The following is a 27,673-nucleotide window of genomic DNA, read 5'->3' as shown; positions in this document are numbered from 1 at the left end:
GAATTTTATTGCTCACCTCTTCCGCCTGCTGTGAGCATTCTACTGGTTGAGCTTTCCAGTTGTGTCATGCTAGATTTTCCCATAAAACTGCTGGAACTCATTTCTACAAAGGACTCTTGCATGGAAGACATGCTTTGGGCAGACATGCTTGCAAACTTCATCTCAGTCATGCTGCTAGCGCTGCTGCTGCTGAAGCTGCTGAAGGATGCCTCCTGCTTGGAGGCGGACATTCGGACTGACTGAGACGAGAAGCTTCCTTGCAAGCTCGTGTCACCACTTGTCTTCAATACTACCTCTCTGGGTGGTTCTTCAACCAGAGCTGTGGAGCATAGCAGATACACAGGGGACACCAAAGACGACATCTGGTTATTTCGTGACATTGGACACCGACTGAATGGGAAAGAAAACTTACACACACAGAAACACAATCCAAACAATTCGCTGTTGAAGCATAAGCAAATACATACATAATACACACATACATGATCATACATACGACATACATATATACATACATAAGTTGTCAAGAGCTAGCTCAGTGACCCTTAAATTTCTAATATTACATGCAGGAGCTAGAAATTGCTAGGAGAAAAATGATTAGCTGTATATATAAGATAATTATCATGAAAATAATAATCCTGGGAAGTCATACAGGGCCGTTCGTAGCTTTACTTCCGAAATTTAACTAAGCAGGATTTCCATTTAGAGAAACTGATTATAAGGACGCGTTCACACAGAAGGCCCATCTCTCCTACACATGCAGTATCGCTAGGTCTTTTGAGAACTTTCTGTGCTTAAAACACAAGCAGCCATCACCTCACCTCGAGGTCCTGAGGAAGACGGTAAAGGGGTACTTACGAAGCACTGTCAGCGAGGCTGTGGCTGAACACTGGCCATGGAAATTTTTGGCCTTAATTGTGTACTTCCCACTGTCGCTTACAGACGCATTTCGGATTTCAAGAGTGTACACATTTCTGGAGCGGCTCACACTGATATTTGAAGAAATGGAAATCTAAAAAAGTAGGAAAAGGGCATCTTTAGCTAGAGACAGGATGCTTAAATTTTTCTTTACTAAACAGATTCATGACTTAGACTTACCGGCAGGTTGTTTTTAAACCACTCAATTTCAGGGGATGGCTCCCCGCTGATCTCACACGAGAAGAGAACGTTTTGTCCTTCGTTGATGTTCTGGGATCTGGGTTGTGAGATGAAGGCAGGGGCATCTGAGATTTCTTTGCTCAGGGTCAAGTCGTACTGACACTTGACGATTCCCTGACTGGTTCTGCCTATGCAGGTGAGGATTCCTTCATCTCTGTGGCTGGCTCGCTTGATGGTGAGGGTTTGGTCACTGCCGGATACCCCGTATCTGTACTCCTCTGAGTTAGCGAGCTCCACGCCATTCAGTACCCATTTCACATCCGTGGCCCCAGCAATGTTGGCTTTCAGAGTTACTTTCTGACCATCGGTTATGCTCATCTGGGTAGACATTGCTTTGATTTCAGCATGAGTTTTGACTTCTAAGGCCTGTGAGGTTTTGGTGACTTCTTCGTGGACAATGGATTTTTCCAGGGAGGCTGCTGCCGATTTCTTGACCTCTTCGGCAATCAGAACTTTGGATGCTTCCTCCTTGATGGCTAGCTTTTCGTGAGATTTTACCTCTGACATCTTGATTTCTTCAGAAGTTCTGGCCTTTTGAGACGTTTCCTCTTGGATACTTGCTTTCTTCTGAGATGTAACTTGAGCAGTCTTCTGAGTAGATATTTTCTGTGCTTCCGTGTCTTTTACTGCTAAGGAAGAAACCTTGGTAAGTGGACTGAACTGGAACGTGATCTTCCTTTCCACTTCTGTAGATTCTACTGTGTGATTTAGACTCAAAGACAAATGTCAACTTGGGTATGCTACACAGGTAACACCAATTCTCAGCTCCAGCTGTAGGAGACTGACAGATGACTTTTGAGATTGGTGTGGTGGTTTCTTAAACTAGACTAAGCTGGAGATAAATTTATGACCTGACGGGAAACACGTCTTCAACAGGGTAGGCAAAGGTTTGGGCTAGGACTCTGGAGACTCCAGGCAACTGAAAAATCATCTTTTGAACTGAGATGAACTAATTTCAACTGGGATGAGAGTGCAGCTCATTCACCAACTCTTGTTCTCCATGGAAAATGGCAAGCATAAAAGTTTGAGGGGAACTACCATTTTATGTATTCACTCAATTTTATTTAATTATTATTATTTTTTTTTTTTTTTTGAGCCAGGGCCTCATTATAGCCCAGGCTGACTTCATATTGATTACATAACAGAGGCTGCCGCTGAATTCCTTACTCTCCTGCCGTAGCCCAGGGTGATTCCAGGCTGGAGCCACCGGACCTGCCTGACTTTATTCTTCAGTATTCCTGAGAACAGATGGAAAGGTCTGTGAACTCTCATACAGTATCTCACGGAATCATGCATGCCTTTTAGGCTAGCTAATACAGAGGCATATAGTAACTGTAAACCTGTGTTTCTAGATTAGAAAACGTTGAATTTTAGAACTGCGTATGTTTGTGTTCTGAAGACTGCTTTCATAGTGTTCTCTAGGAAGTGCTGGCTTAGAACAAAACTCCACCTACCTTTTATTGTTAGTTTACAGCTGGAGGACACGGAGCCAGCAGAATTTGTTATTGTGCAGGCATAAAGTCCTCCATCGGAAGCCTCAGTCTTGAGGATTTCTAAGAAAAATTCTTCTTTGTCTTTAGAGAGTTTGTATTTATTGCCTTGTGCAATAGCCTGTAGAAAGCAAGTGATTGGAGTTTTAAAACCCAGCTTATTTTTAATACAGAACTTTCTTTAGGGGTTGTGGATAAGGGGGTAGGCATTAGGTTTTTTCTAGGAAGCTGTCAAAGGACATTTTATAACTCATTACCTTTCCATCCTTTGTCCAGGTGACAGTTGGCTGGGGCTCTCCAGTAACTTTAACTGTAAATTTAGCAACACTGTCTGAAGAAACTGTTAGATCCTGCAGCCCAGTAACAATTACTGGCTTTGAGGAAACTGATTCAGGAGCTGCTGGTTCCTGCTTCTTGGCTTCTGCCAACTCGGCAGTTTTCTGTGCTGGTTTCTTGGCTTCTGCCAACTCGGCAGTTTTCTGTGCTGGTTTCTTGGCCTCTGTTGACTCAGCAGTTTTCTGAGCAGCTTTCTTGGCCTCTGTTGCCTCAGCAGTTTTCTGTGCTGATTTCTTAGTTTCTGATATGCTTGACACCTGCTCACGGATACTCTTGAAGGACTGTCCAGTAAACTGGAAGCTGGTTTTGGAAATTCCTCCTTCACCGGAGACCTCACAAACATATTCTCCGCAATCAGATTCGCTAAGGTTGTGAATTTTGAGTTCGTAGGTACCGTCCGCTGAGTAGTGAAATTGAAAATGCCCGTTTTCCTTGAGTTTTCTGCCGTCTTTATACCAGGTGACCTCTTTGGCACACAGGGCGCTGCTTTCAACTGCACAGGTCAGCTTTGCGATGTCCCTAGCCGCCTCTGCCCTCAGGGACTGAGTTATCTTTGGCGGGGCAGCGGCTGGGAGCTCTCGGGCCTGCTCTGTTGGCACTGGCTTTGTCTCGGTCGGTGACACAGCTTTTGGGGGAGAGGTCACTGGCTCTGGAGACTTCACTCTCTTGGGGGACTTGGCTGTTTCCGGGGACTTCACGCGGGGCTCGGGGGACTTCACCCGGGGCGGCGACGCCACCGCCTTCTCGGCGGCCTTGGCTCTCTGCACGGTCAGCGTGAACTGCGCCTCCTGCTGGCCGTCGCTGTTCACCACCACCACGCTGTAGCCGCCCTCGTCCGAGGCCTGCACCGAGGAGATCTCGAAGGTCGACTTGTACTTGGCGGTGGTCACCTGGTGGCGGGCGGAAGTGCTGACGGCCCGTCCGCCCCGCAGCCAGGTCACAGCGGGCACCGGCTCCCCGTCCGTGTCGCAGGAGAACCTGGCCGCCTCGCCCTCGCGCACCGTCAGGGACCGCGGCTTCGTCAGGATCCTGGCGGCCAGCGTGGTCCGCGCCTTCCTCGCGGTGGCCCTTTCTTCCAGGGACCTCTCCTCGGAGGCGGCGCTCTTCACTTCCGCGGACGCGTACTGCTCGTAGGAGGAGATGCTCTCCCTCGTCTCCGTCATCTCCGACCTCACCTCCCGGACGGAGGAAGCGGCCTCCAGCTCGGACGTCCTCTTGAAGGAGGACACGGCGTAGGCCTCCGTCTTCGTCAGCTCGGGGAAGACGGCCTTGGGGACCTCCTCATCCCTGCGCCGGGACGCGTAGGTCGTGTAGTCGCCGCCGGTGACGTCCAGGGTGGCGTAGTCCGAGGCCTCGCCTTTGTAGTTGGTGCACACGGCGCGGTAGGTCCCGCTGTCCTCGGCCTGACAGTCCAGGATCTCCAAGGTCAGGACCCCGCTGGTGTTGGTGCAGCGGACCCTACCGCCCTCCTGGAGCGGGGCGCCGTTGTGGTACCACGTCACGTCGGCGGTGGGCTTGGCCTGCACGTTGAGGATGAAGCGGGTGCTGCGGCCGCTCGGCACCCGGTGCGAGCGCATCCGCAGGGTGACCCGGGGCGCGTGGTCCAGCGTGAAGGGCTGCTGGCTCAGGACTTCGTACCTGCGCTCCGACGTCGTCTGGCTCTTCAGGGCCGCCTTCATGGACTCGTACCGGGAAAAGATGTCAAACCTGGCCGACCTCTCGAACCTCGAGAGGGAGCGCTCGCTGGACACGGGGCTGGGGGAGCGCGGGCGCGTCCTCTCGGGGGTGGGGGACCTCCTCTCCGCGTCCTCGTCGTCGTCCTCGGCGGGCGGCGGGCGCGAGCGGATCAGCTCGGACACGGGTCTCATGAGCTCGATGTAGGTCGGGGACAGGGAGCGCCGGCGCCTCAGGAGCCGGGACACGGAGGCCGACGACTCCCGGTGCGCCCGTCGGGAGAGTTCGTACTCCTCTTCGATCTCGGTGATTTCCGTCACTCGTCTCTGCCGCGTGGACGTCTTCTTGGACCTCTCTTCCTTCGACAGGTGCTCGAGCTCGCTTCTGTACTCCGACAGTCGCTGCGCGGTGGCCGCGGGCCTCAGCAGCTCCTCGTCCTCCCTCTCGGCCAGGATCCTCTGGCGCAGCCGGGGCTGCCGGTAGGCGGCGCGGGCGTGCCGCTCCCGCAGCTCGGCGTAGCTGGCGCTGGTCTCCTCCCTGGCCGGGATGTGGTAGGCGGAGTATCTCAGGTCCCTCCTCCTCTCCTCCTCCGCAGCCGCCGGCGACGCGGGCCGCAGGCTGGAGAGCTCGAAGCGCGGGGGGCTCCGGCTGGGCGGCGAGGCGGAGAAGCCCAGCTCAAGCTCCTCCTCCAGGCGCAGCCGCTCCTCCTCCGTCCTCTTCAGCGCCAGGTAGTCGTCGATGGGGAGGAGGAGCTCCTCGTCCGACATGTCGCCCAGCGAGCGCCTCCTCCGCCGGTAGTAATAAAGGTCGTAGTCGGGGGAAGGGCTGCGCCGCCGGGCCGGCCTCACCATTTCCAGGTCGTCTTGGGACAGCCTGGGGATGCGCCACTTGGGTCGGTACTGATCTGTGAGGCGAGGCAGGGGCATCACATAGAACTGCTCCCAGCGGGAGAGGCGGATGCGCTTGGGCCGCTTCTGGACCACGGGGTCCAGCTTCCCGGGCATCTCGTACTGATCTCGGATCTTCTTATACCACTTCATGTCCGACATGGGCACGAACTGCTTGATGCGCTGGTCTTCTTCCACGGCGGCCTGTGTGCGCCGGCGCGGCTCCGGGACCTCGTAAGGCATGCGGAGTTTTCTCTCCTCTTTCTTCTCCTCCGTCTGCAGCCGGTACTCCCCTTTGACGGTCTTGGTGCTCACGGCGGGTTTGTAAAGAATGGCAGCCTCGCGCAGAGCCTCCTGGGCCACTGCCGTCAAGGGCACGGTTTCCGTCCCGGAGAGGATTTCCGCCATCCTCAGGGTCTTGTCAATCTGCTTCTGGACGTGGCGCTCCCGTTCCTCTTTACTCTGGAATTCCTGCTTGACGTAGCGCAGCCGTTCCACCTGTAGGTGAGCCTGGCAGCTGGTGGAGCCGGCCGTGTTGGTGGCCGTGACTCGGTAATAGCCCGTGTCTTCGGGCAGCGTGTCCCTGATGTGCAGGGCGTAATAATCCAAGCCTTCGTGGACAATTTCGATGTGGGGCCCGAGGGACAGTGGCTGACCGTCTTTCTCCCATTTCAAGGTTGGTGCCGGGATGCCGGACACCCTGATCTCAAAGCAGACACTTTGGCCCTCGTGGCATTCGGCGTTGGCCAGCAGCCGCTTGAACATGGGCCTGAGCATGGTGTCCGTCGGGGGTGGGTGCAGAGTCACGGTGAGCTTTGCTTTGCAGCTGTCCTCGCCATACTTGTTCCTTGCCACCACGGTGTACTCGGCGTCGTCATCCGCGGTGACGCTGTTGATCGTCAACTGGTAAAGACCCTTGTCAGACTGGAATGTGTACTTCTTTTCGTCGTCCCCTGGCTTGATCTTCTGGCCCGATTTATACCACGTCACACGAGGCTCGGGGTGCACGGTAATGGTGACTCCGAAGCGCACGTTTTCGCCCACGTAGGCCGTCTTGTTATAGAGAGGCAGCGTGAACTCTGGCGGCCTCTCGAGGAGCCGCATGGCGTCTGTTCTGCGCTTGACCCTCTTGGTCCTGCGGCAGTAGTAGTCAGAGACTTCCCTCACGCCCTTAACAAACAGCTCCGCGTAAGAGCTGTCCTCCCCGTAGTCGTTGACAACTTTGCATCTGTAGGTGCCGTCATCGAACTTGGTGATGTCTTTGACGTACATGGTGGCCACTCCATCTTCGTAGGCGATCTCGTATTTCTCACTGTTCTCCAGCTGTCTCACGCCAAAGTACCAGGTCACCTGGGTGGACTGATCGTAGTTTTCAATTTTGCAGACGTACTTGACGTAGCCGCCTTCTTCGCCAACGGCGTGCATGATCTGCCCGGAGACCGGGCCAATTTCAATGGATGCCACTTTGACTTTGGCCACGCTCACCCCCCTCTGGGATCGGATTGCGCCGCCACAGGAGACGCGGGCTGCGGACACCACCATGTTGAGGTCTTTCTTGATGAGGGTGTGGTAGTACCGCCGGTGCCTCAGTGTCCTGATGACTTTAGTGCTGACTCTCTCTAGCCTTTGCTTCAGCCATGGGTGCTGCAGGGCCTCGGACGCCGTCATGCGAGATTTCCTCTCCTTCACCAACAGCCGGTCCACAAAGTCCATCGCCTCAAGGCTAATTTCTTTGAACGCTTCTTCATCAAACGTATATTCGGCATTCATGATGTTCTCAATCATCTGTTGGTTCGTTTCAGCCAAAAACGGGTTGATTCCACTCAGCAGCACGTACACCAGCGTGCCGAGCGACCACATGTCTGTGGCGGAGCTGACGACGTCGTGCTGGTGCACTTCCGGGCCGTAGTATTCAGGGGCGCTGAAGAGAAGCCGGAAGTTGTCACCGGGCTTCAGCTGGCGCGCCTGGCCGAATTCTATTATTTTAATGACGGAGCTCTTCCTTGTCTGGTAAATGATATTTTCGGGCCGAATGTCAAAGTGGCCGATATTCTGACTATGTAAGAACTCCAGTGCTTCGCAGACTTGGCGGACGTAGCTCACGATTTCTCGCTCGTTGAGTTCAAAGGCACTTGTGTTGATGCGTTCAAATATGTCGAGTCCTGATATAAATTCAAAGATCATAACTAATTCTTCCATGCTTTCAAATGATTCATGGAGGTATAAGATGTTTCTGTGCCTAGCAATATTTAGAATGGAAATCTCTTTCTTGACCAAAACCTGATCCGTCCCTTTGACTTTAACGAATTTGGCCATGAAAGTCTTCTTGGAGGACGTTTCGACACACCGGTGGACAATTCCAAACTCTCCACGGCCAAGATCTTCCGCTATCATGTATTTCTCATAGAGTTCCTTAGTTTTAGAGTGTGAAGCTTTCGTCTTGGTGACCTCCCGGGCTTCATCCACCTCCTCATCATAGTTCAGAGCTCTGGTCTTGTCTTCTTTGGTAACGGTTGGCTCTGAGGGCTCTGAAGGCTTGCTCAGGCCAAACTTGTTTTCGGCTATTACCCGGAACTGGTAGCTGGTTTTCCCGAATAGGTTGATCACAGTGTACCGTGTTTCTCGGGCCTGCCCCACACGGAGCCACCTCTCTGCAGTAGTTGCACATTTTTCAACAATGTAGTTGGTGACTTTGCTACCGCCGTCCGAAGCTGGCTCTGTCCATGTTAGGTTGACAGAATCTCGTGAGACGTCACTAACTTTGACACCTCTGGGTGGGTCAGGGACATCAGCCACATCCAGTTCAACCGTCTTTTGGTCAATGCCAAACCTGTTCTTAGCACACACGACGTAGAAGCCGGCGTCTTTTCTCTCCACCCCGTTGGGGAAGACGAGCGACGTGAAGGACCTTGTGACGATCACTTGGTAGTGGCCATTGTTATCAATGAGGTCCTGTCCTTTCTGCCAGGTGATCACTGGATCTGGTTTGCCGCTGAAGGGGATCTTGATGCTGACCACCTCCCCCCGGAGCGCGTGCACCGCTCCCATGCCTTCGAGGGTCTTGGGCAGGTGTATCTTCGCTGGAACTGCATCACGGTGAAAGAACAAACAAAGAGCGCGACTTAGCAAGACTCAGCAGTGCTCTGCCCCAGCAGTTAACGACTGATTATCTAACAGCACACTGAGGGGCACAGATTTATCCTTACCTTCTACTTCCAAGGAGGCGGTGCCGGACACGGATCCCCCTTGGTTGGTGGCTCTGACCTGGTAAACGGTGGCATCGTCATCCGTGACGCTTGCAATGATGAGCTGGTGGTAACCGCCCTTAAATTCCTGAATTCTGTACTTGAGTCCGTCCGCGATGATCTCTTTGCCTTGCCTGTACCATTTCACGATGGGCTTCGGGTGGCCGGTCACCTTGCAGACCAGAGTGGCGTTGCTCTGATAGCGGACATTCAGGTTTCTCAGCTCTTCCTTGAAGTGTGGGGCCTGGATCGGGACGTCGGATTTTGGAGTGACCGGTTCTGAGACTTCACTCCACTCGCTCTCCCCGCCTAGGTTTTCGCATTTCACGCGGAACTCATATTCAAGACCTTCAATAAGGTTTTGCACGGAGAAGACCGTTTCTCGAATCTCTTCCGTCGTCACAGCAATCCACTTGTTCTGCTTCTTCTCACGCTTCTCTAGGTAGTAATTTCTGATCTTTGCGCCTCCATCACTTGCCGGTGGCTTCCAAGCCACCACACAGGAATCTTTTGTGACAGCAGTGATGGTTGGTCTACCAGGAACACTTGGCTTTTCTATTGAGAAAAATAAGATTTGTCATGTTTAAAATAGTTTTTAAAAATCCCATTTTCAATAAATAAATAAATGAAGCCGGGGGAGAAAACGCTATACTTCATCTGAATCGTCTACTTCCTCTCAAGGTGCATTTCTGCTCAGATGCAGGTAGAGGGGGCAGAATTTACCCGCACAGCCGGAAGAAGTAGAGAGCAGGGTGTACTCACCAAATGGACTCTTGATGATCACGATGGAGGCGACCTCTAAGGGCTCACTGATGCCAAAGGTGTTCTGAGCCGACACTCGGAAGTAATAGCCGGCGTTTTCTGTGAGGTTCACGATTCTGCAGGTTGTCACTGAGATGGCTGAAGACACCAATTGCCATTCAGCCCCTTCCTTGGCCTCGCACTTCTCCACCACGTAGTTGGTGATCCAGGAGCCACCGTCATCAGCAGGAGGCTTCCAGCTGATGACCACGGAGTTCTTCAGGAGGGCTTCGATCACAATGGGCCCGGTAGGCTTGTCTGGCTTATCTGTGGAGAGAAAGCACAGTTGGAGCGGCTTTCGTCGCCTGTCTGCTGAGCTCTTTAAAAGGGAAGGCACTGAAAGGGAAAGCAAAATACCTTGTATTTCCACGTCCAGGGTGGCGTCAACTGTCCCGAAGGCGTTGCTGAGCTGAACCTTGTATTTCCCAGCGTGAGTCTTCCGCTGGACGTTCTTCATGACGAGATGAGTATAGTGCTCAGTGTTTTCAATAGTAATGTTTTCTGAGTTTTGCAGAAGTTTCTGGCCATGGAACCAAGTCATGGCCGGTACTGGGCGGCCGATGTACATAACGTGGAGCCGAAGCGTGGAGCCCACGGCACCGTAATATTTCTCTTTGAGTGGGTAGCCGGGGTGGAACTGTGGTGCCGCTTGCAGAAGCAGCTTGCTGCTGGTCTCTACTTCTCCTACCTCATTCGTAGCTACGCACGTGTAAACACCTTCGTCTTCCTGTTCCTCGGTCATTACTGCCAGGGTATGTGTGCGCCCATCCGAGGACATCTTGTACTTCCGGCTTTGTATGAGCTCTTTACCGAATCGGTACCATTTGATGTCAGGAAGGGGCCTCCCAACTATCTGGCACGACAGTTGAGCAACTTCGCCTAATTTGGTGGTCACATCGGCCATTTCCTTCCGAACGCCTGGGGCTTCTCCGGCTGCGCGTGGGGAAAGATCGAGTTAAGATCATGTGGGGAAAGCTCACTGCTACCGAATCTCTGATCTGTCTGCGCCTGTCAGCAGGGGATCATCCTGTTGCTTAGCCCTTTCAGAGAGGCCATTCAAGTGTGCATCTGAGAGCCCTAACACTATTTTTCTAGGGTCAGATGGAAAGTGGCGATAAGCAGCACATCGTCGTGATGCATGCCGTGACTTTCTCTTTGTGGCCGGGAGGGCACCAGGGGTGCAGTGCGAGGCGCGGAGGGACCAGAGTTCTCTCCATACACTGGCAGGAGCCTTGCCCTTACTTAGCTTCCCTGCACTGAGCCATGTTTGTTACCTTCCAGACCTTGCTAAGAGGCAACAAGACCAAAAAAGCCCATTACGTCGGAGGGAGACTCCAGTCCAGAAAAATGCCTCGCTCACTGAGGCTAACACCTCCTGCTGGCATTTCGTATTTGGGGTGGCTTCTGATCAAATTTATTAGCTACTCCACGTCTAGACATGTCAAAACGCTGGATTTCAATTCCGTTCTTCAGTACTGTTGGAGTTTGACTTAGACCAGAGGAAGAGTTAGTTTCCACAGGTTTTGTGTGAACCCATAATCAGAGAACCGGGGGCTACTTACATGTGAGTTTAGTCTTTACAGACATAGCTGTTCTCCGTGGTCGGCTCAGCCCCGTCTCATTCTCAGCGAAAACCCTGAACTCATATTCGGTAGCCTCTAGCAAGCCCCCGACGGTGAGCTGCCTGTCCTTGATCCGGTCCTTATTGCTCTTCTTCCAGGCACTATCTCCGGACTGTCTGTACTCAACCCAATAGCCAAGGATTTCTTTGCCACCATCACATTCGGGCTTCTCCCACTGGAGAGTGACACTGTCTTTGGATATTGAAAGAATCTCAAGTTCTCCTGGTTGACTTGGCTTATCTGAAATATTCAAGAGAATTGAGAAGAGAATTAGCTTTACCGGTGGGAAACAGGCAAAGGCAAAAACTGGCTTGTTTGGTTTGTTTTTTTTTGTCCCAGTTGGAAACTCTGCTCACCAAAGGGATCTTTGCAAACAACTGGCTCAGAAGCAGGGCTGGTCTCACTAAGGCCAACATCATTCTGGGCGATGATGCGGAACTGATATTCCGCGTCAGGGACAAGGCCGGTGACAGTGTACATCGTGGTGGTGATCTGGGTTTTGTTGTGTCGGACCCACTTGTCGGTGGACGTCTCCTTGCGTTCAATGTAGTAGCCTGTGACTCGAGAGCCACCGTCGTCTTTAGGTCGAGACCAGGACAAGCTAACAGAACTTTTGGTCACATCAAGTACTTCAGGAGGATTGCTTGGAGGTTCTGGTGGATCTGTAAACACAAGAGCAAAGTACACACAGGTTAGGGTGCAGTCCCAGGTCTTGGGAGCTGGAGGTTGTGATTTAAGAACTATAAGCATTGGAACCAACACGCGTAACTTTGTGGCTGAAGGAGCACTTACTCAGGGGTGTCTTCGGTATGACCGGCTCCTCGGATTTCAAGGGTTTGCTTATGCCAAACTGGTTTTCCGCTGAGACGCGGAAGTGGTACTCCACATTTTCTTTGAGGCCTTTTACGACCAGAGATGTGCCTCTGACCCTGGAGTCGATGGTATACCAGGCAGCCTTAGGCACCTCTCTTCTCTCAAGGATGTAGCCCAAGATGTCAGCACCACCATCATCAGCAGGAGGTCTCCAGCTGACCCTAACGGATCGAGCTTGGATGTCATCATATTCGAGTGGCCCTTCCGGAGCGTTGGGACTTCCTATCACCTTGACCTTGATGTAAACGGTCTTCTTGCCACACTTGTTTTCCAGAACCAAGTCATAGGTTCCAGAATCATCTCTGTCTGCTTCTTTGATCACAAGCTCGGTATGTGTCTCGGACGTTGCGATCATGGCGCGCTTACTGATATCCTGGCCTTCCTTGGTCCATTTGCATATTGGGAATGGTTTTCCTTTGATTGGTATGGTAAGTCTGATGACTCCACCTTGTCGAACAAACACACCTTCCTGGTATCTTTCGTCAAGTTCGTAGTCGGGGTATTCTGAGGAAAAAGGAAGGATTGCAACTTAGATTTTTTTTTTTTTATTTGAATGGAGGAGTAGGAAAAAGTTATAAGGCAGTTCCAGTAACCAAGCAAGCAGTCATGGATTTTACCTAGCATCTCCGTGACTTTGACTGTGCCTGGTACCTCAGCAGGCTCCCCAGGTCCGCCAGCGTTACAGGCTAGGACACGGAATCTGTATTCAGCGCCCTGAGGTAGGTGTGTTAGGGTGTACTCCCGAATCTTGGTTGGGGTGGTGTTGCATTTGGTCCATTCACGTTGATCTACTTTCTGCATTTCAATCAAGTACCCCGTGACTTTAGAGCCACCTTCATCTTCTGGAACACTCCAGGCCAAGGAGACTGATGTCCTTGTTGTATCTGTAACTCTTGGGTTTTGAGGTTTTCCTGGTGGAGCTGGGGGGAAAATGAACAAAAAGTGTACTTGTTAGGGTTGCTACAAGGTTATAAATTGACTGTGCCATCTAACAAATTCAGTGTGTTGTTGAAATATGGATTGTCGGCGTTTGTTTTCCACATTTTTATATTCTGTAATTCTGTAGTTTTGTTGTGATTTATTTCAAAGCTGCTTTTTTTTTTTTTGAACTCCTAGAACTATATACTGTAGAAGGATAAAAACCATACCACATAAAAACTGTATCTCAATAAACTTGGTTTATACTAAATATATTTACCAATTGGGTCCATGGCAACGATGGGTTTGGAAGGACGACTTGGTTTCCCAGTCCCTCTTGCGTTAATGGCTGTGACGCGGTGTTCATATTCTAAGCCTTCAATAAGGCCTGTGGAGCGGTACCTTGTCATTGTCACCGGCACTTTATTTACACGGACCCATCGATCCGCTCTTACTTCTTTACGTTCCACGATATATCCAGTCACTTGGGAGCCACCATCATCTTCTGGTGGATACCACGTGAGTGTCATGCCGTCCCGAGAGACATCAAATATCTGTAATGTTTCTGGAGGTCCAGGAATGCCTGCAGCAAGACAGAGAAGAATAACAGTTTTCTGTATTTCTTAACGTGAATAAAGATATCCCGTTTGTGTGTATTGCAGTTTTAGCTGGTGTTTTAGATGGTGTCAGATTTCCCAGGGCTTTCCCCTCTGTGCCTTTTCTGTTTTTGCTGTGCCCTAGTTTCTCCAATTTTACAAGTATTTATTAAGCACAATCTTACACTTTCTTCTGTTGGATTGTCTATAGTCCGTCACTTGCATGCCTTTTCCTCCTTTCCTTTTTACTCTTTCCATCCTTTTTTTTCTCTCTCAAACTCCCTTGTCTTTTTTTGTTCTTTCAACCCAGTAAAGAAGTTAAAAAAAAAACAAAACAAAAAACCAAAAAACAAACAACACCAAAACATCAAAACTAACATTGTTGAAAGCTGCCAAGCAAGGCTGTTTAGAAACCTTAGCAAAGCCCAGGGGTTAATTTTACAACCCCTTTTTCTTCCCACCGGGGCGTGCTGTGGCTAGACTCGGATACAGGGAGATGGTGGAGGAGTCTGACAACTTACTGGTGCTGCTTCGGCACTCTATGACCTCAGACTGCAAGTAGGAGCCAATCCCGAAGCGGTTGGTTGCGGCCACACGGAACACGTATTCATTCCCTTCCGTGAGCCTGGTAAACTTAAATGTGGGTCTCGTCACGGACTCGGAGACCGGCAGCCATCCTGGCCGATGGGCGTCACGCTGTTCCACCACGTAGCCGCTTAGCGGAGCGCCCCCATCCAGCTCGGGGGCTTCCCAGGAGACCGTAACGGACGTAGCATCGATCTCGTCAATCTTGATGGGCCCAGTCGGTGGACCAGGCTTGTCTATGAGAGATAAGGAAATCAGGAGATGAGTTTTTACTTCAAGTCAAAACTGGCGATCTAACCATCCACGGCTAAATTGCACCTCTGTCACACATGCTTACCAAGAATAATAACTTTTATGGTCTCTGAGGTAGTTCCAGTGACATTCTTCAATTCGAGTGTATATTCTCCAGTGTCTCTTATAGTAGTTTCACGGATGGTTAACTTGGCGACTTTAGTGTGGGTTTCAACTGTGACACGTTCTGATTCTCTCAGTTTAGAGCCAGCAAAGAACCAGGAAGCAGTAGGTGGGGGGCGGCCAGCGATAGGGATCACCAGCTCGATTGGTCTGCCAGCTGGGACGTGGATGGTCTTCTGAGGCATCGTAGAAAGGTCAATTGTTGGCAACACTGTGAGAAACAAATTAGGCATTCATTTTTACATATGATTTCAAAGATGAAGTGTCTTCAGTCCCCAATGTTTTCCTTTCTTTGATTACTGTATGGGCATTCAGTACCTACCTCTGAGGTCTTGCACAGTCACAGCTGTGACGATCTCTCTTGGCTCCGACACACCTTTCTCATTCTGTGCCCTCACTCTAAACAAGTACTGTTCACCTTCATTCAAGGAGATAACAGTGTGCTCTAAGATCGTGGGCTTCAGAGTGACGACTTTCATCCATCTCTCTGTACCAGCTTTGCAGGCCTCAAGAACGTATCCAGTGAGGCGGCTTCCGCCATCATAGAGTGGTTTTTCCCAGGCAAGGGTCACGGTGGATTTGGTGACATCGACCACTTCTAGCTTTGTGGGCACCAAAGGAACTTCCGAGACCAAAACTGCGTCTGATGTTTCACAAGGCTCTCCGATGCCGTAGATATTCTCGGGAAGCACTCTAAAGTAGTACATGGTTCCCTCGACGAGGCCAGAGATTCGGTACAGAGTCTTGCTGCACTTAGTGGTTACTGTTTTGAATGCTCTCATAGCGGCTTCTCGCTTCTCAATGATGTAATTGTTGACGGGAGCGCCGCCGTCAATGGTGGGGATCTCCCAAGTGATGGTCACAGAATCCCTTGAAACTTCCTTAACCTTCACTGAAGGACAGGGGCCAGGAGTATCTTAAAAAAAAAAGACCAGAAGGAAAGATTGATGCTTACTCCTCATTGCTTGATTGATACTCTTTTCATGTCACAGGAAAATATACCCAATGGAGGTCTCCTCTTGTGAGGTACTCAACACTAGGCTGGTACACAATTAGGTACCTTTCTGGGGTGTCTACTCACAGCTCAGCTCAACTGAAAGTTACTTACCATAGACTTTAACAAGGACCGTTGCTGATTTCTTGCCAGATTGGTTTTCAGCTTCAATTGTGTATTTGCCGGCATCATACCGATTAACTTTGTCCACAATGAGTAAGGAGTAGCTCTCTGTGTTGTCAATAATCGCCCGATTGGCAAGGTCGATGCCTTTCTTGCTCCACGTGATGACAGGAGCCGGTCTTCCGGATACAGACACCATCAGGCGCAACGAGGCTCCAGCCCTGAGGGTCACTGTCTTTTTCAGATCATCCGCAAGCTCAAGATCTGGTATTTCTGGAAAGTAAATATCAAAATGTGATTAACTCATGAGCAGATGGGATGCAAAAGCAACTCATGTAAACGAAGGCTTCCAGGTTAAATACCTAGTCTTTCCACGGGCTCAATTCCAGCAACTGCTTCGCTGTATTCACTCATCCCCTTCACGTTCACAGCAGCAACCCGGAAGGAGTATTTCTGGCCCATTTTGAGGTCTGTCACGGTGAATTCGTTGTTCCTGATTGTAGCGTTTGTATGCACTCGGCACCATTGATCAGTGTCCTTCTCTTGCATCTCTAGGACATACCCTATGATGTCGGCGCCACCATCGTACATGGGCTTGGTCCATGCCAAGCTAATACTGCGTTTGGTGGTATCCACAACCCTCGGAGTGGAAGGCGGCCCAGGGGTGTCTGAAATTCAAAAGTGAGATGTAAACATTGCACAAATAAGGAGACTTGGCAAGTTATGGTTGTTTTCAAGATTCACAGAGGCTTTCAAAACTTCCAAAGACCCTCTTTGTAACAGGGTTTTGATCTTTTGGATATTCTAGGACAATGCTACATAGGATAATGCTACATTATCATTACAATTCCTTCACGATTTAGATTGCTCTGGGAATGTGGCTTTTTCTTTTTTTTCCTCTCACTTTGGCTAGCAAGGGCGTATTCTCCCTTAGCTAAGTTCCTCTCTTAGCTCGTTCTCAGGGACTTTTCTTCAGCTGTTCTTCTTTCATTGAATTACTATCATGTCACCTCTGTATGTCTAATGAGCGCTGGAATCTGGTTCTGTCCTTTCCCTCTTCTGTCCCGGCGACTTACTCCTTTCAGCTCTCGGGCTCAAACTATAAAAGCCTATGTTATTTTTGAAGGCCACAGAATAATTATTTTGTTAGTAACTTATTTTAATGCTAGGTACTTTATGCTCCGCTAAGCCTCTGTTCAAAAGGGATTTTGCTATTTTTCCTTTTCAGTACTCATCAGTAGAACTTATTTTTTCTCTCTTTTAGAAGACTTATAAAATATACCTCTCATGTTGGTACTAGAACAATTTATTACTTTTCAGAAACCATACAAATACTGCAACAGTTTTCAACAGTTTTTAGCAATGCTAACTGCTGCCAGTAATAAAAGTAACAGTTAAAATGCTGTATATATTTAAGATCACCCTAATTATATGCTATATCAGGTATATGCTTTACATAAATTCTGATGTTCCTGGAGTTGCCACCTTGGAAGATGTTTGTCATGTGTTTGATTAGCCCTGGGTTACTGTCTGGGTCTTGGAACTCACATGAGGGCTCTCTGCAGGAGATGAAGTTGGAAGCTTCACTGGGCTCGCTGTTGCCAGCTGCGTTCACCGCAGTCACCCGGAACTGATAGTCACAGCCTTCCATGAGGCCGGTCACCTTCAGCCTGGTGTCGTACACCACATAGTCTTTGTTGACACGTGTCCAGCGCAGGCTCTTCTTCTCGCGTTTGTCCACGAGGTAGTTGCTGATTTCGTTGCCACCCTCGGATTCGGGCTTCGTCCACTGAATGATGATGTGCTCTTTGCCAGCCCCCACTTCCTCTGGTATGCCAGGTTGCGATGGAATCGCTGTTTGGATGGAACGCGAATAAGATGGTCAGGACTGCACAAAGCCACTGTGAACGTGACTACCCTTCTCCCTGGTCCCCTTAGCATGTAAACAGTTAACACTCACTGAAGGAGTTTCTGGCCACGACGGGCTCCGATTCAACCGGCACGCCCAGGCCGTACTTGTTCACTGCCCTCACTCGGAATGTGTATTCGTTGTTCTTGATGAGTCTGGTGACCACGTAGGACAGGGTCAGGCACTCCCCTTCCACGATCACCCAGTTGAGCCGGCTGGTCTCTCGTCTCTCTACAATGTAGTGAGTTATCTCTGCTCCTCCGTCTTCCTGAGGAAGGCTCCAGGCCAAGGTGCACTTCTCCTCCGTTACTCTGCTGACGGTGAGTTTTCCGCAGGGGCCGGGGGAGTCTGAAACAGGTAGGATGACAAGGTGTGATGAGCTTGGAAGTGCCACAACAGTAACAACAATGGCGGCCGCGGGGCCTTTGATATGCTTACCGAGAACCTTCACCATGACAGCTACGGACTTGGTCCCACTGGCATTCCTGACTGTCAGTGTGTACTTTCCACTGTCGCCTCGGTCACAGTATTTGATCACCGCTGTTGCTCGCTTGCCAGTGTACTGCAGAGAGACCTTTTCACAGAGATCCAGTTCCCTGTCTCCTTTGGTCCAGATGATTTTGGGTTCAGGTTTGCCGCCAACGGCAGCATCGAGAACAAGATCTGAACCTGCCCGGATGGTCACCAGGTCGCCTTGTAACCTGGCGTCTAGTTCGGCTTTGGGTGGAGCTGTGAACAGGCAAAACAGATGCGCATGAACCCCTGACAGTTCAGACAGCCACTTGAGCTAAAAGGAAAAGCCTGTGGTACGTTACGAGGAAAACACGGCTATTTCCTACCGTATTCGTCTCGGCAAGTGACAGGGCCTGTGGACTCGGAGCCTTTGCTGATTACCCCAGCTGCGTTCTTGGCCAGCACCCGGAACTCGTAAGTGTCTCCTTCACTGAGGGCGGTCACAGTGAAGGAATTCTCAGAGACAATGGTATAGTTGCACTTGAGCCAGCGACCATCTCCAACCTCGCTGACTGGCTTCCGCTCTATGATGTAGCCCACGACTTTGCTGCCTCCGTCATAGACCGGGGCAGACCAAATCAGCGACACTGTTGACCTGGTGACATCTGTCACTTCTGGTCTACCCGGTGGATCTAGAAAGGATACAAAGATCAGGTTACAGATTCAGGTGGGTGCTTATGCCAAGGACAGCAACAAGCCTGCCTTGAGGATTTCATACACACCAACTGGATTTTGAGCCATGATGGGTCTGGAAGCCTCGCTGGCCTTGCTGACGCCCGCGGCGTTGAGCGCATATGTCCGGAACTGATACTCCAGCCCCTCCACGAGGCCCGTCACCTTGTAGTTGCACTCTAGACATGGCACCTTGTTTTCCTTCACCCACAGGATGGTGTTTCGCTCTTTCTTCTCCACCCAGTAACCAACGATTTTGCTGCCACCATCGTGGTAGGGCTCTTCCCAGCGAATTGACATGGCATTGGCGGATACATAGTAGACTTCAGGTCTTGTGGGAGCACTTGGCGGAACTAAATATGGACAGGAGTAAATGAGAGTACGGTTTCATAAGATTCAGTGGAAATACTGAAAAACAGACATAGAAATCTGATTTTAGTTTTTCTTACCAAATGGATGTTCAGCGACTATTGGCACCGTCTCCACGGGCTTGCTGACCCCAAATCTGTTCTCTGAACTGACGCGGAAGCAGTATTCTTTGTATTTTGTGAGGTGGGTGACTTTAATCTGAGTGCGCTTGACGCTGGAGTTGATGAGCTGCCAGGCTGTTGTTCCCGACTCGCGCTTTTCAACTATGTAATTAGTAATTTCAGTGCCACCATCGTCCTTTGGCTCCGTCCATGACAGGACACAGGATTCAGCTGAGACGGAGGAGACCTCGATAGGACCAGTTACTGGCCCTGGCCTTCCAATGACCACAACCGTGACAGTAAATGTTTTAACCCCAGCTGTGTTTTCCAGGGTCAGGAAGTACCGGCCCGAGTCCCCTCTCATGCTGTCCTTTACAGTCAGGGTGGTCCTGTCTTTTGTTGTCGTGATGCTCATTCGGTCTGTCTCCTTGAGTCTCATTTCTTCTAGTTTCCAGGTCACTTTGGGGGCGGGGCGCCCACTGATTGGCACGTCGATGGTAAAGGCGCTTCCGGCTTTGCAGGTTATGAGCTGATTGGTGATTCCCGTGAGGTCCGCAGTGGGCTCGATTTGCGGCTCCTTGATGATAACAGACGAGAAGGCTTCCCTGGGCTCACTGTAGCCGGCGTCGTTCTTGGCTTTCACCCGGAATTCGTATTCGGTGTTCTCCACCAGGCGCTCTACCGTGAAGGTGAGCTGTTTGGTGTGGCCGGCCTCCACCCAGAAGTCGGAGCCCTTCTGCCTCATTTCAAGCAGGTAGCTCGTGATCCGGCTGCCTCCGTCGTGATCAGGCTTCAGCCAAGCCAGGACGGCGGAGGACTTGCTGGTGTCCACGACATCAAGTCTCCGAGGCGGAGCGGGCTGTTCCGTGGCTACGATTGGTTCGGGCATTTCATAGGGTTCACCCACACCGTACTCGTTTTCGGCAGAGACCCGGAAATAGTAGGGCACGCCTTCCGTCAGGTCGCCGACCTTGAGGATCTGGCGAGTGCATTTCTCGCTGACAACCTGCCAGCTGCGGCGACTCGCTTCTCGCTTCTCTACCACGTAGTGATGGATTCGGGCACCGCCATCCAGGAGAGGGGCATCCCACATCAGGGTGGCCGAGCCCCGGGTCACGTCCTTGAAGGTGATTGGGCCTGGGGGGCCTGGAGAGTCCAGCACCTTCACGGTGAACGTTATGGACTTGCTGCCACTGTTGTTTTCCACCGTGAGGGTGTACTTCCCCGCGTCGGTTCGGTTGCAGTTTTCCACGGTGAGCGTGCTGAAGGAGTCTGTGGTGTGGATGTCCGCCCGGATGCTGAGGTTCGAGTCAGGCTTGCTCCACGCCGCTGTGGGAGTGGGCCTACCCTGATAGGCGATGAAGAGGCGGATGCTGGCTCCCGCTCTGACAATGTGAGTCTGCTTGAAGTTTGCATCAATGTCTAACTCGGGAGCCGATAGCCGATCAACTGCTTTTATGGTGCCTGTCACCTCGCAGCTGTCTCCTTTCCCGGCAGCGTTGACGGCGCTGACCCGGAACTTGTACTCTTCGCCGGCCTGCAGGTCCGTGACTGTGTATCTTGTTTTCACACAGGGCTCCGTGTTCACCTTGTGCCAGTCCCCTAAGTCGGCTTTGCACATTTCTATCACGTACCCAATTATTTCCAACCCGCCGTCAAAGACTGGCCTGGCCCACTCTAAGCTCACGGTCGTCTTTGATGTGTCCGTCACTTTGACCACCGAGGGGGCGCTGGGTGGGTTAACAGGCTCCCTGCATTTAATCAGTCTTGAGATGCCGCTTGCTGGTCCTACCCCCGCAGCATTTTCGGCCATGACGTGGAATTCATACTCGTTCCCTTCTACCAGGCCAGTGACTTTGAATCTCGTCTCAGAGATGGGTCGCTTGCTGGTCACTTTGACCCATCGGGTGCTCTTTTTTTCTCTCCTTTCAAGGATGTAGTGTCGGATCTCATTGCCACCATCTGATTCTGGCCTTGCCCACGTCAGGGTAATGCTGTTGCCTGTTACGTTGCTAGGTTCCGGAATCCCGGGGGCGTCTGGAATGGCTGTAACCGGGGAAAAGCCAAAGTTAGATTCATTTGCTTGGAAAGTCACCCTCACGGCATGGTACCATTCAGTAGAACTGGATGGAGACTTACTGTATTGTATTTGAGCAACCACGGGGTCGGATTCCAGTGGCCTGCCCACACCAAACTTGTTAACTGCGGACACCCGGAACTGATACTCATTGCCGGTTATTAGTTTAATGGCAGTGTAACTGTGGGCTTCACAGTTGTCCTCGATTAACGCCCAAGCAAGTCTGCTGGTTTCCCGTTTTTCAATGATGTAGTGGGTGACAGGCGCACAGCCATCATTGAGTGGGGCATCCCACCACAGCGTCATCTTTTCACCAGTGATATTAGTGAATCGTATCGGCCCCACGACCTTCCCTGGTGTATCTACAAAAACAAGCATTAAGAGTTAGCGGCTATATTTATAATTTATAATTAGCCATATCCCTAACCCAAGTCCAGTGAATCACACTGAATTTTATTTTAAGCTACCTTGTACTTTGACTGTAATTTCTGCTTTTGTGGAACCAGATACATTTTTGGCTTCGACGGTGTAAACACCACGGTGATCTCGGGTTGCATCTCTAACAAAGAGGCTGGTGGAGCCAAGAACATCAGTTATCTCCATGTTCATTCTCCTCTCAATTTCAACTCCATCTTTGAACCAAGTTACTCGTGGTACTGGTCGTCCTTGGACCAAAGCTTTGATTCTAAGGCTGTCTCCAGACTTAATGACAAGACCGTCGAAGTACTCAGGGCCAAACTCTACTGTTGGTGGGACTGTAGAAGAACAGAAATGTTTGTTAACCTGGCTTAATAAGGACATACATTAACACAGTTTTTATCAGGAGCATATCATAAAGCCTGAGAGGGCAACCATTTCCATGGTACCAAAGGCCATTTTGAAAGTAGGAGTAGCGATGGAGAGCTTAGACTATGCATTGCAAGTAAACATTTCTCCACTGCTGGCTTATTCCCTCTGTTACTCCTGATTACTCTGCAGGAAGAGAACTGCAATACTTGCAAGTCTTCACTTCCTGATAATGTTGCATATGCAAACAAGTTCCTGGAAGAAGCCATTTCCTTCATCTGAGCAGGTAGTGACTGGGCTGCTTCATATATGTTCCATCTGAATAACTCTGATACAGATGGACAGCTGTTCCTAGGGACCCTTTAATTTATTATAAATGGCTAAAACTACACACCTACAAACTCATTCCCACTTGCCTGATCTTTACATGGGAATGCAGTTAAATAATAGACACAGTGAAAAGTGTTATCAAAGATATCAAGATTTGATATCAAGAATTGATATCAAAAAGGACTTCATTCATCCACATGGCAGCCTTGGCTAATTTATAGACAAAGACCTCTGTCCCCTCTTTTATAAACCAGAGGCCAAAAGAACTTTTTAGAATGTGAAAACTCTTCATGAAAATCAGTTGGAAATGCTTACCGTTTTCATCCCTTGTCATGATGATGCCGGAAGACTGTGAGGGCGGGCTTATAGTCCCAACAGCATTTCTAGCAAGTATTCTGAACTCATACCGATCCCCAGGACTAAGGCCTGTGACTGTGTACTGACATTCGCTGACGTCCGTGAAGTTGCATCTAACCCAGCGGTCATTCCCTTGCCGTTTCTCGATGCTGTAGGCCACGATCTTACTGCCCCCATCACGCAGTGGAGGGTTCCATTTCAGTGTAATGGTTTCCCGGGTGACATCGATGTAGTCAGGAGTTCCAGGTGGGTCTGAACAATTATAGAAAAGTTAAATAAATACACTGCTCTCTCTGTATCATCATCTTTTAATTACCAATGAAGTAAAACAAGATGGAGAACCTCCCCTCCTCCCCCCCCCCCCCCGGCGCTGATTTCAACTTTCTGCTTCTTAGTGTTTCAGAGATTTCAAGAATTCCAAATTAGATTATCAGACTCAGTTAAAATCATTACTTAGCCAGTGTGATGGTTCACACCTTTAATCCTAGACGAGGCAGGAAGATCTCTTGATTTGGGGGCCAGTCTGGTTTACAGAGTGTATTCCAGGACAGTCAGGGCTACATAGACAATACCTACCTTAACCCTCCCCCCCCAAGTCATTTTTCTGGCTTTACATAACTGGTTCTCTAATGACCAGATAGAGCCAGGAGGGGGACTTCTGGAAGTGAAGCAGAGTTCGATGTGTTTATCACTAATGTGTTTGGTTGCCTAATTAAATACATTTGCGAACAGTCGCTTACCTACTGGGGAAACAGCCAAGGTAAACTTGCTGGCATCGCTAGGCTTGCTCAGGCCAGCAGAATTCTCGGCATATACTCGGAACTGGTAGTCCAGTCCCTCTATTAAACCGGTAGCTCTGTATTCTCTCCCAGATATTGGCGATGTGTTAACCCTTTGCCAGAGAATGCTGTTTCTTTCCTTCTTCTCAACATGGAATCCAGTAACTTCCGAGCCGCCGTCATAAACTGGCGCATCCCAAGTTAGGGACATGCCATCCGAAGTCACATTGTAAATTACCGGCTTTCCTGGAGGGCCGGGAATCCTGAACTGGTGTTTTGCCATGATAATATTTGAGACAAGTGGCTCACTGACGCCATATCGGTTTTCCGCTCTAACTCTAAACTGATATTCAGAATCTTTGACCAGATTGGAAACTTTGAACGTTGTTCTGGCGACACTTGAGCACACCATCTTCCAATTAGTTTGTGAGGCTTCCCGCTTCTCAATGCTATAGCAAGTAATTTCTCCTCCTCCATCATCTTCAGGTACATCCCACGACATGATGGCACTGTCGGCCTTGATTTCATCAAATCGAATGGGTCCCTTGGGTTTTGATGGTGGGCCAAGGGTGATGATTGTGATGGGGAAAGAGTTTCTACATATAGCATTATCGAGAATAACACTGTATTTCCCTCCATGCTCCTTCTTCACATTCTTAATACTCAGGGTAATTTTGTTTTCTGTTTTACTGAAACGAACATATTCACTCTCTTTCAATGGCAAGCCATCTTTAAGCCAACTGATGGATGGTTTGGGTTTTCCCTTGTAAGGTAACTCAAGGTGTACATTATGTCCAATTCTCACAGATATTTGTGCCCCGGGGATTTCCGACAAGTCAACTTCAGGTGTAATTACAAGCTCTTTCACTGTAAGTGGCCCAATAGTGACAGGGTCGCTCTGACCTTTCTCATTTCGAGCCATCACTCGGAATTCCAAGACGGACTGCTCTTTAAGCTGCCCGATCTCAATTTCGCATGTCTTACTGATGCCAGCGTGTGACCATGCTTGTTCTCCCTTGCCTTTCCTTTCCACAACATAGTCTGTGATGATGCTCCCACCATCGAAGTCGGGCTTGGTCCAGCTCAGGACCACGGATGTCTTTGTGGAGTCTTTCATCGAGAGATCACGGATGGGTGCTGGCACCTCAGCAGCCTTCACAGGCTCTGTAGTCTCACAGGGCTCACCCACTCCGATTTCATTCTCTGCAAGAACTCTGAAGAAGAATGGAGTTTTCTCTGATAAGTCTGTCACCTTGAAGGCTGTGCTGGAACACTTGTGTGACACGACAGACCATGTTCTCTTGGTGGCGTCTCTCTTTTCGATGACGTAATTAATGACAGGAGACCCTCCGTCGATGAGAGGAGGATCCCACAGCAGTGTGACTGTGCCTAGGGAAACGTGTTTCAGCTGCAGCTTCTGGCAGGCAGCTGGCGTGTCGAGCACCTTAACAGTCACGGTGGACGACTTCGGTTGGCCGACTCCATTTTCTATCGTGAGGACGTATTTGCCTGTGTCGTGGCGGGTGACTTGAGGAATAACCAGTAAGGACGAGGAATCGGTGTTTTGGATGCTGTATCTGGCATCGCTGCCAAGATTCTTGTCCTCTTTCCTCCAGGTGACAGTAGGCGGAGGCCTGCCTTTAAAGGGAATCAACAGCTGCACATCCTCTCCAGCTTTAGCTATCACAGATGTTCTGAGAGCCACATCTAGGTCGATTTCCGGTTCCTCTGTAGACACAAAATGGACATTTTAGAAGAAATTGACAAGAGTCATTAGAAGCTGACCAGTCTTTGCCTCGAACTCTTAATAAGACAGGAAAGCTTTACCACACTGGTTGTACGTACCAAGGATGTCTTTAGCTTGCACAGGTTCAGTCATTGTTATGGGTTCTCCCTGGCCAGCGCAGTTTACTGCCGACACTTGGAAATAGTAATTGACTCCGGGTTTCAGGTTAGACACCACATATTCTGTAGTTCTGACTTCTCCCTTGGTAGAGACAATAGTCCATTCCTCCTCCTCTCCCTGTCTCATCTCAACAACATAGCCAGTGACATCACTGCCCCCGTCATAGACAGGTTTACTCCAGCCGAGAGTGATGGATGATTTTGTTGAATCTGCAATTCTTATCTTGGCAGGTGGGCCTGGAGGATCTGGAATGGCCATTTGCAATAGAGTAATTACACAGTTATCTGCAATTCAGTCGCACAAAAGACAAGTGAAGATGCTGTGTGGGAGCACTTACCAATAGGATCAGCAGCCTTGTAGAAGTCAGATGGTTCTGAGAATGGACCCATTCCAGCGGCATTTACAGCACAGACTCGGTATTGATAGTCACTGTTTTCCGTGAGTCCCGTCACCTTTTGTCTGGTGTCACGAATAGTCTCCTTTAGTACTTTAAGCCATGCTAGACTCTTCTTGTCTCGTCTTTCGAGGAAATAGCCATTTATTTCACTACCACCATCTACAGTTGGTCTGTCCCAGACAACAGTCATTGAATTCTTATTAGTCTTCGTTACCTCTGGGATGCTTGGGGGCCCAGGTGTAACTATTTAGGAAAAAAAAGACCATATTAATTTAAAGGGTCAACAGATTTTACTTTCTCATCTTTCATCTTTAAGTTCTGCCTGAAATACTAGTAATGACAGTATCTGTGTAGAAAGGATAGTAATGAGACAAGAGGAGTTGCAAAAGAAAACAATTTTAAGAAAACATCCATAAGCTGCCAGAATAGCTTTTCTCTCTGTGTTTTTTACATCTTTGAGTTTTCTATCAGGCTATCGCTCACCAAAGGCATTCTTGGCTACGACTGGATCAGATTCCAGTGGCTCGCCAGTTCCATATTTGTTCACAGCTCGGACTCGGAAGATGTACTCATTCCCTTTGATAATTTTGGTAGTTGTAATGATGCACTCTTCCAGGTTTTCAGCCACCATAGACCACACGACTCGGCTGGTCTCACGTCTCTCCACAATGTAGTGAGTGATCTTTGCACCGCCATCATCAGCCGGTGGCCTCCAGAGCAGTGTTATCTTTTCTGCAGTGACAGTCCTAAATTCAATCGGCCCACCTGGAGGTCCTGGTTTGTCTGCCAATGAGAGGAGAAAACATTGTGAGGGTCTTTAAAGGGCCAGCTGACTTTCGATTATAACACCTTAGGTAAACACAAAAAGGACATCGCCCACGTGAAGCACCTACCAAGGATCTGAACTCTGATGGTGGCTGAGGCAGAACCCATGGCATTCCTTAGTTTTAATTCATAGCTTCCGCTATTGAGGCGGTTGGCATCTTTGATGAGGATAGATGCCAGGTCAGTGCTATTTTCAACACACACCAATGCATTGGTTTGTAATTCTTTATCATCTTTGTACCACTCAATGGTAGGCTCGGGTTTGCCAGAAATGCCAGCCCGGAGCTTCACAGATGTTCCTGCTCTGTATTTGACGACTTCTGTATATTCTAGAGGCAAGTCAATCACAGGACCACCTGCAAGAAAACACATGAGGCAATAGTTGAAATCTTACAAGGATGAAAAGTGTAGTTGCAGAGACTGCAAAATAGGGAACTGGCCCTTTGCCAATTGTGGGCACATGTGTGTTGTATGTACTATAAGCAGGTCTAAGCCTACTCACTTTAAACCTTTCCTTTTAAAAGCCGCTTCTATATCTCAGCCGGGAAGACACACTGAGCAGACTCTGAACCCCAGGAACACTACACAAACTGCACAGGGACGTCAGTACTTTCTAAATGTATTTTAACCTCTAGTAGGTATTTCATTTCAGTGATGAAAACAGGATCTTTCCTTTGCCTCTGACTTCTTTCCATTTGTTTTCTCTTCCTTTCCATGTCAGATTCTTGAAGCTTCACTTCTTCTACTCACATGGCTCTATGTCCATGAGAAGATGTCCTGCCGGGCCTCTTATAATTGTTGAGATGTATGAGTTTGGTGTGCTTTAGAGTGCAACAAGTACTCAGAACCTGCAAATCCTGACTAGTAAAGGGTGGCCCTGGGATTTCCAACACAAGGATGGGAGTGAGACTCTTGATCCTGACATGACGAGGCTCA

The 27,673-nt window shown here is 49.7% G+C and overlaps 1 protein-coding gene across 5 annotated transcripts in view; it reads right to left on the bottom strand.

Annotated features, from left to right (window-relative positions):
* Positions 1–27,673, bottom strand: part of Ttn (titin) — a 262,706-nt gene that overhangs the window by 1,591 nt on the left and 233,442 nt on the right. For 4 of the 5 annotated variants that reach the window (XM_060390411.1, XM_060390412.1, XM_060390413.1 and 1 more), the window contains 33 exons: positions 26,806–27,093; positions 26,396–26,695; positions 25,853–26,155; positions 25,455–25,760; positions 23,571–25,337; positions 22,789–23,082; positions 21,825–22,112; positions 21,420–21,719; positions 19,260–21,326; positions 18,861–19,163; positions 18,465–18,770; positions 18,064–18,354; positions 17,677–17,973; positions 17,265–17,570; positions 16,079–16,384; positions 15,708–15,989; positions 14,922–15,515; positions 14,523–14,810; positions 14,122–14,421; positions 13,285–13,587; positions 12,704–13,006; positions 12,006–12,590; positions 11,570–11,875; positions 11,154–11,453; positions 9,949–10,524; positions 9,553–9,858; positions 8,752–9,345; positions 3,173–8,631; positions 2,906–3,055; positions 2,613–2,769; positions 1,099–1,787; positions 859–1,012; positions 17–319 (listed from right to left, as the gene is read on the bottom strand). In XM_060390411.1, coding sequence (XP_060246394.1) covers positions 17–319; positions 859–1,012; positions 1,099–1,787; positions 2,613–2,769; positions 2,906–3,055; positions 3,173–8,631; positions 8,752–9,345; positions 9,553–9,858; positions 9,949–10,524; positions 11,154–11,453; positions 11,570–11,875; positions 12,006–12,590; positions 12,704–13,006; positions 13,285–13,587; positions 14,122–14,421; positions 14,523–14,810; positions 14,922–15,515; positions 15,708–15,989; positions 16,079–16,384; positions 17,265–17,570; positions 17,677–17,973; positions 18,064–18,354; positions 18,465–18,770; positions 18,861–19,163; positions 19,260–21,326; positions 21,420–21,719; positions 21,825–22,112; positions 22,789–23,082; positions 23,571–25,337; positions 25,455–25,760; positions 25,853–26,155; positions 26,396–26,695; positions 26,806–27,093 — 19,371 coding nt within the window. Of the gene's footprint in view, positions 1–16; positions 320–858; positions 1,013–1,098; positions 1,788–2,612; positions 2,770–2,905; positions 3,077–3,172; positions 8,632–8,751; positions 9,346–9,552; positions 9,859–9,948; positions 10,525–11,153; positions 11,454–11,569; positions 11,876–12,005; positions 12,591–12,703; positions 13,007–13,284; positions 13,588–14,121; positions 14,422–14,522; positions 14,811–14,921; positions 15,516–15,707; positions 15,990–16,078; positions 16,385–17,264; positions 17,571–17,676; positions 17,974–18,063; positions 18,355–18,464; positions 18,771–18,860; positions 19,164–19,259; positions 21,327–21,419; positions 21,720–21,824; positions 22,113–22,788; positions 23,083–23,570; positions 25,338–25,454; positions 25,761–25,852; positions 26,156–26,395; positions 26,696–26,805; positions 27,094–27,673 lie in introns of all 5 variants that reach the window. The other variant, XM_060390415.1, reaches the window with a different exon arrangement.

This window comes from Meriones unguiculatus, chromosome 8, assembly GCF_030254825.1.
Source record: "Meriones unguiculatus strain TT.TT164.6M chromosome 8, Bangor_MerUng_6.1, whole genome shotgun sequence".
NCBI lineage: Eukaryota > Metazoa > Chordata > Mammalia > Rodentia > Muridae > Meriones > Meriones unguiculatus.
The sequence above is the reverse complement of the archived record's forward strand: the minus strand, read 5'-3'. Positions and strand labels throughout refer to the sequence as shown.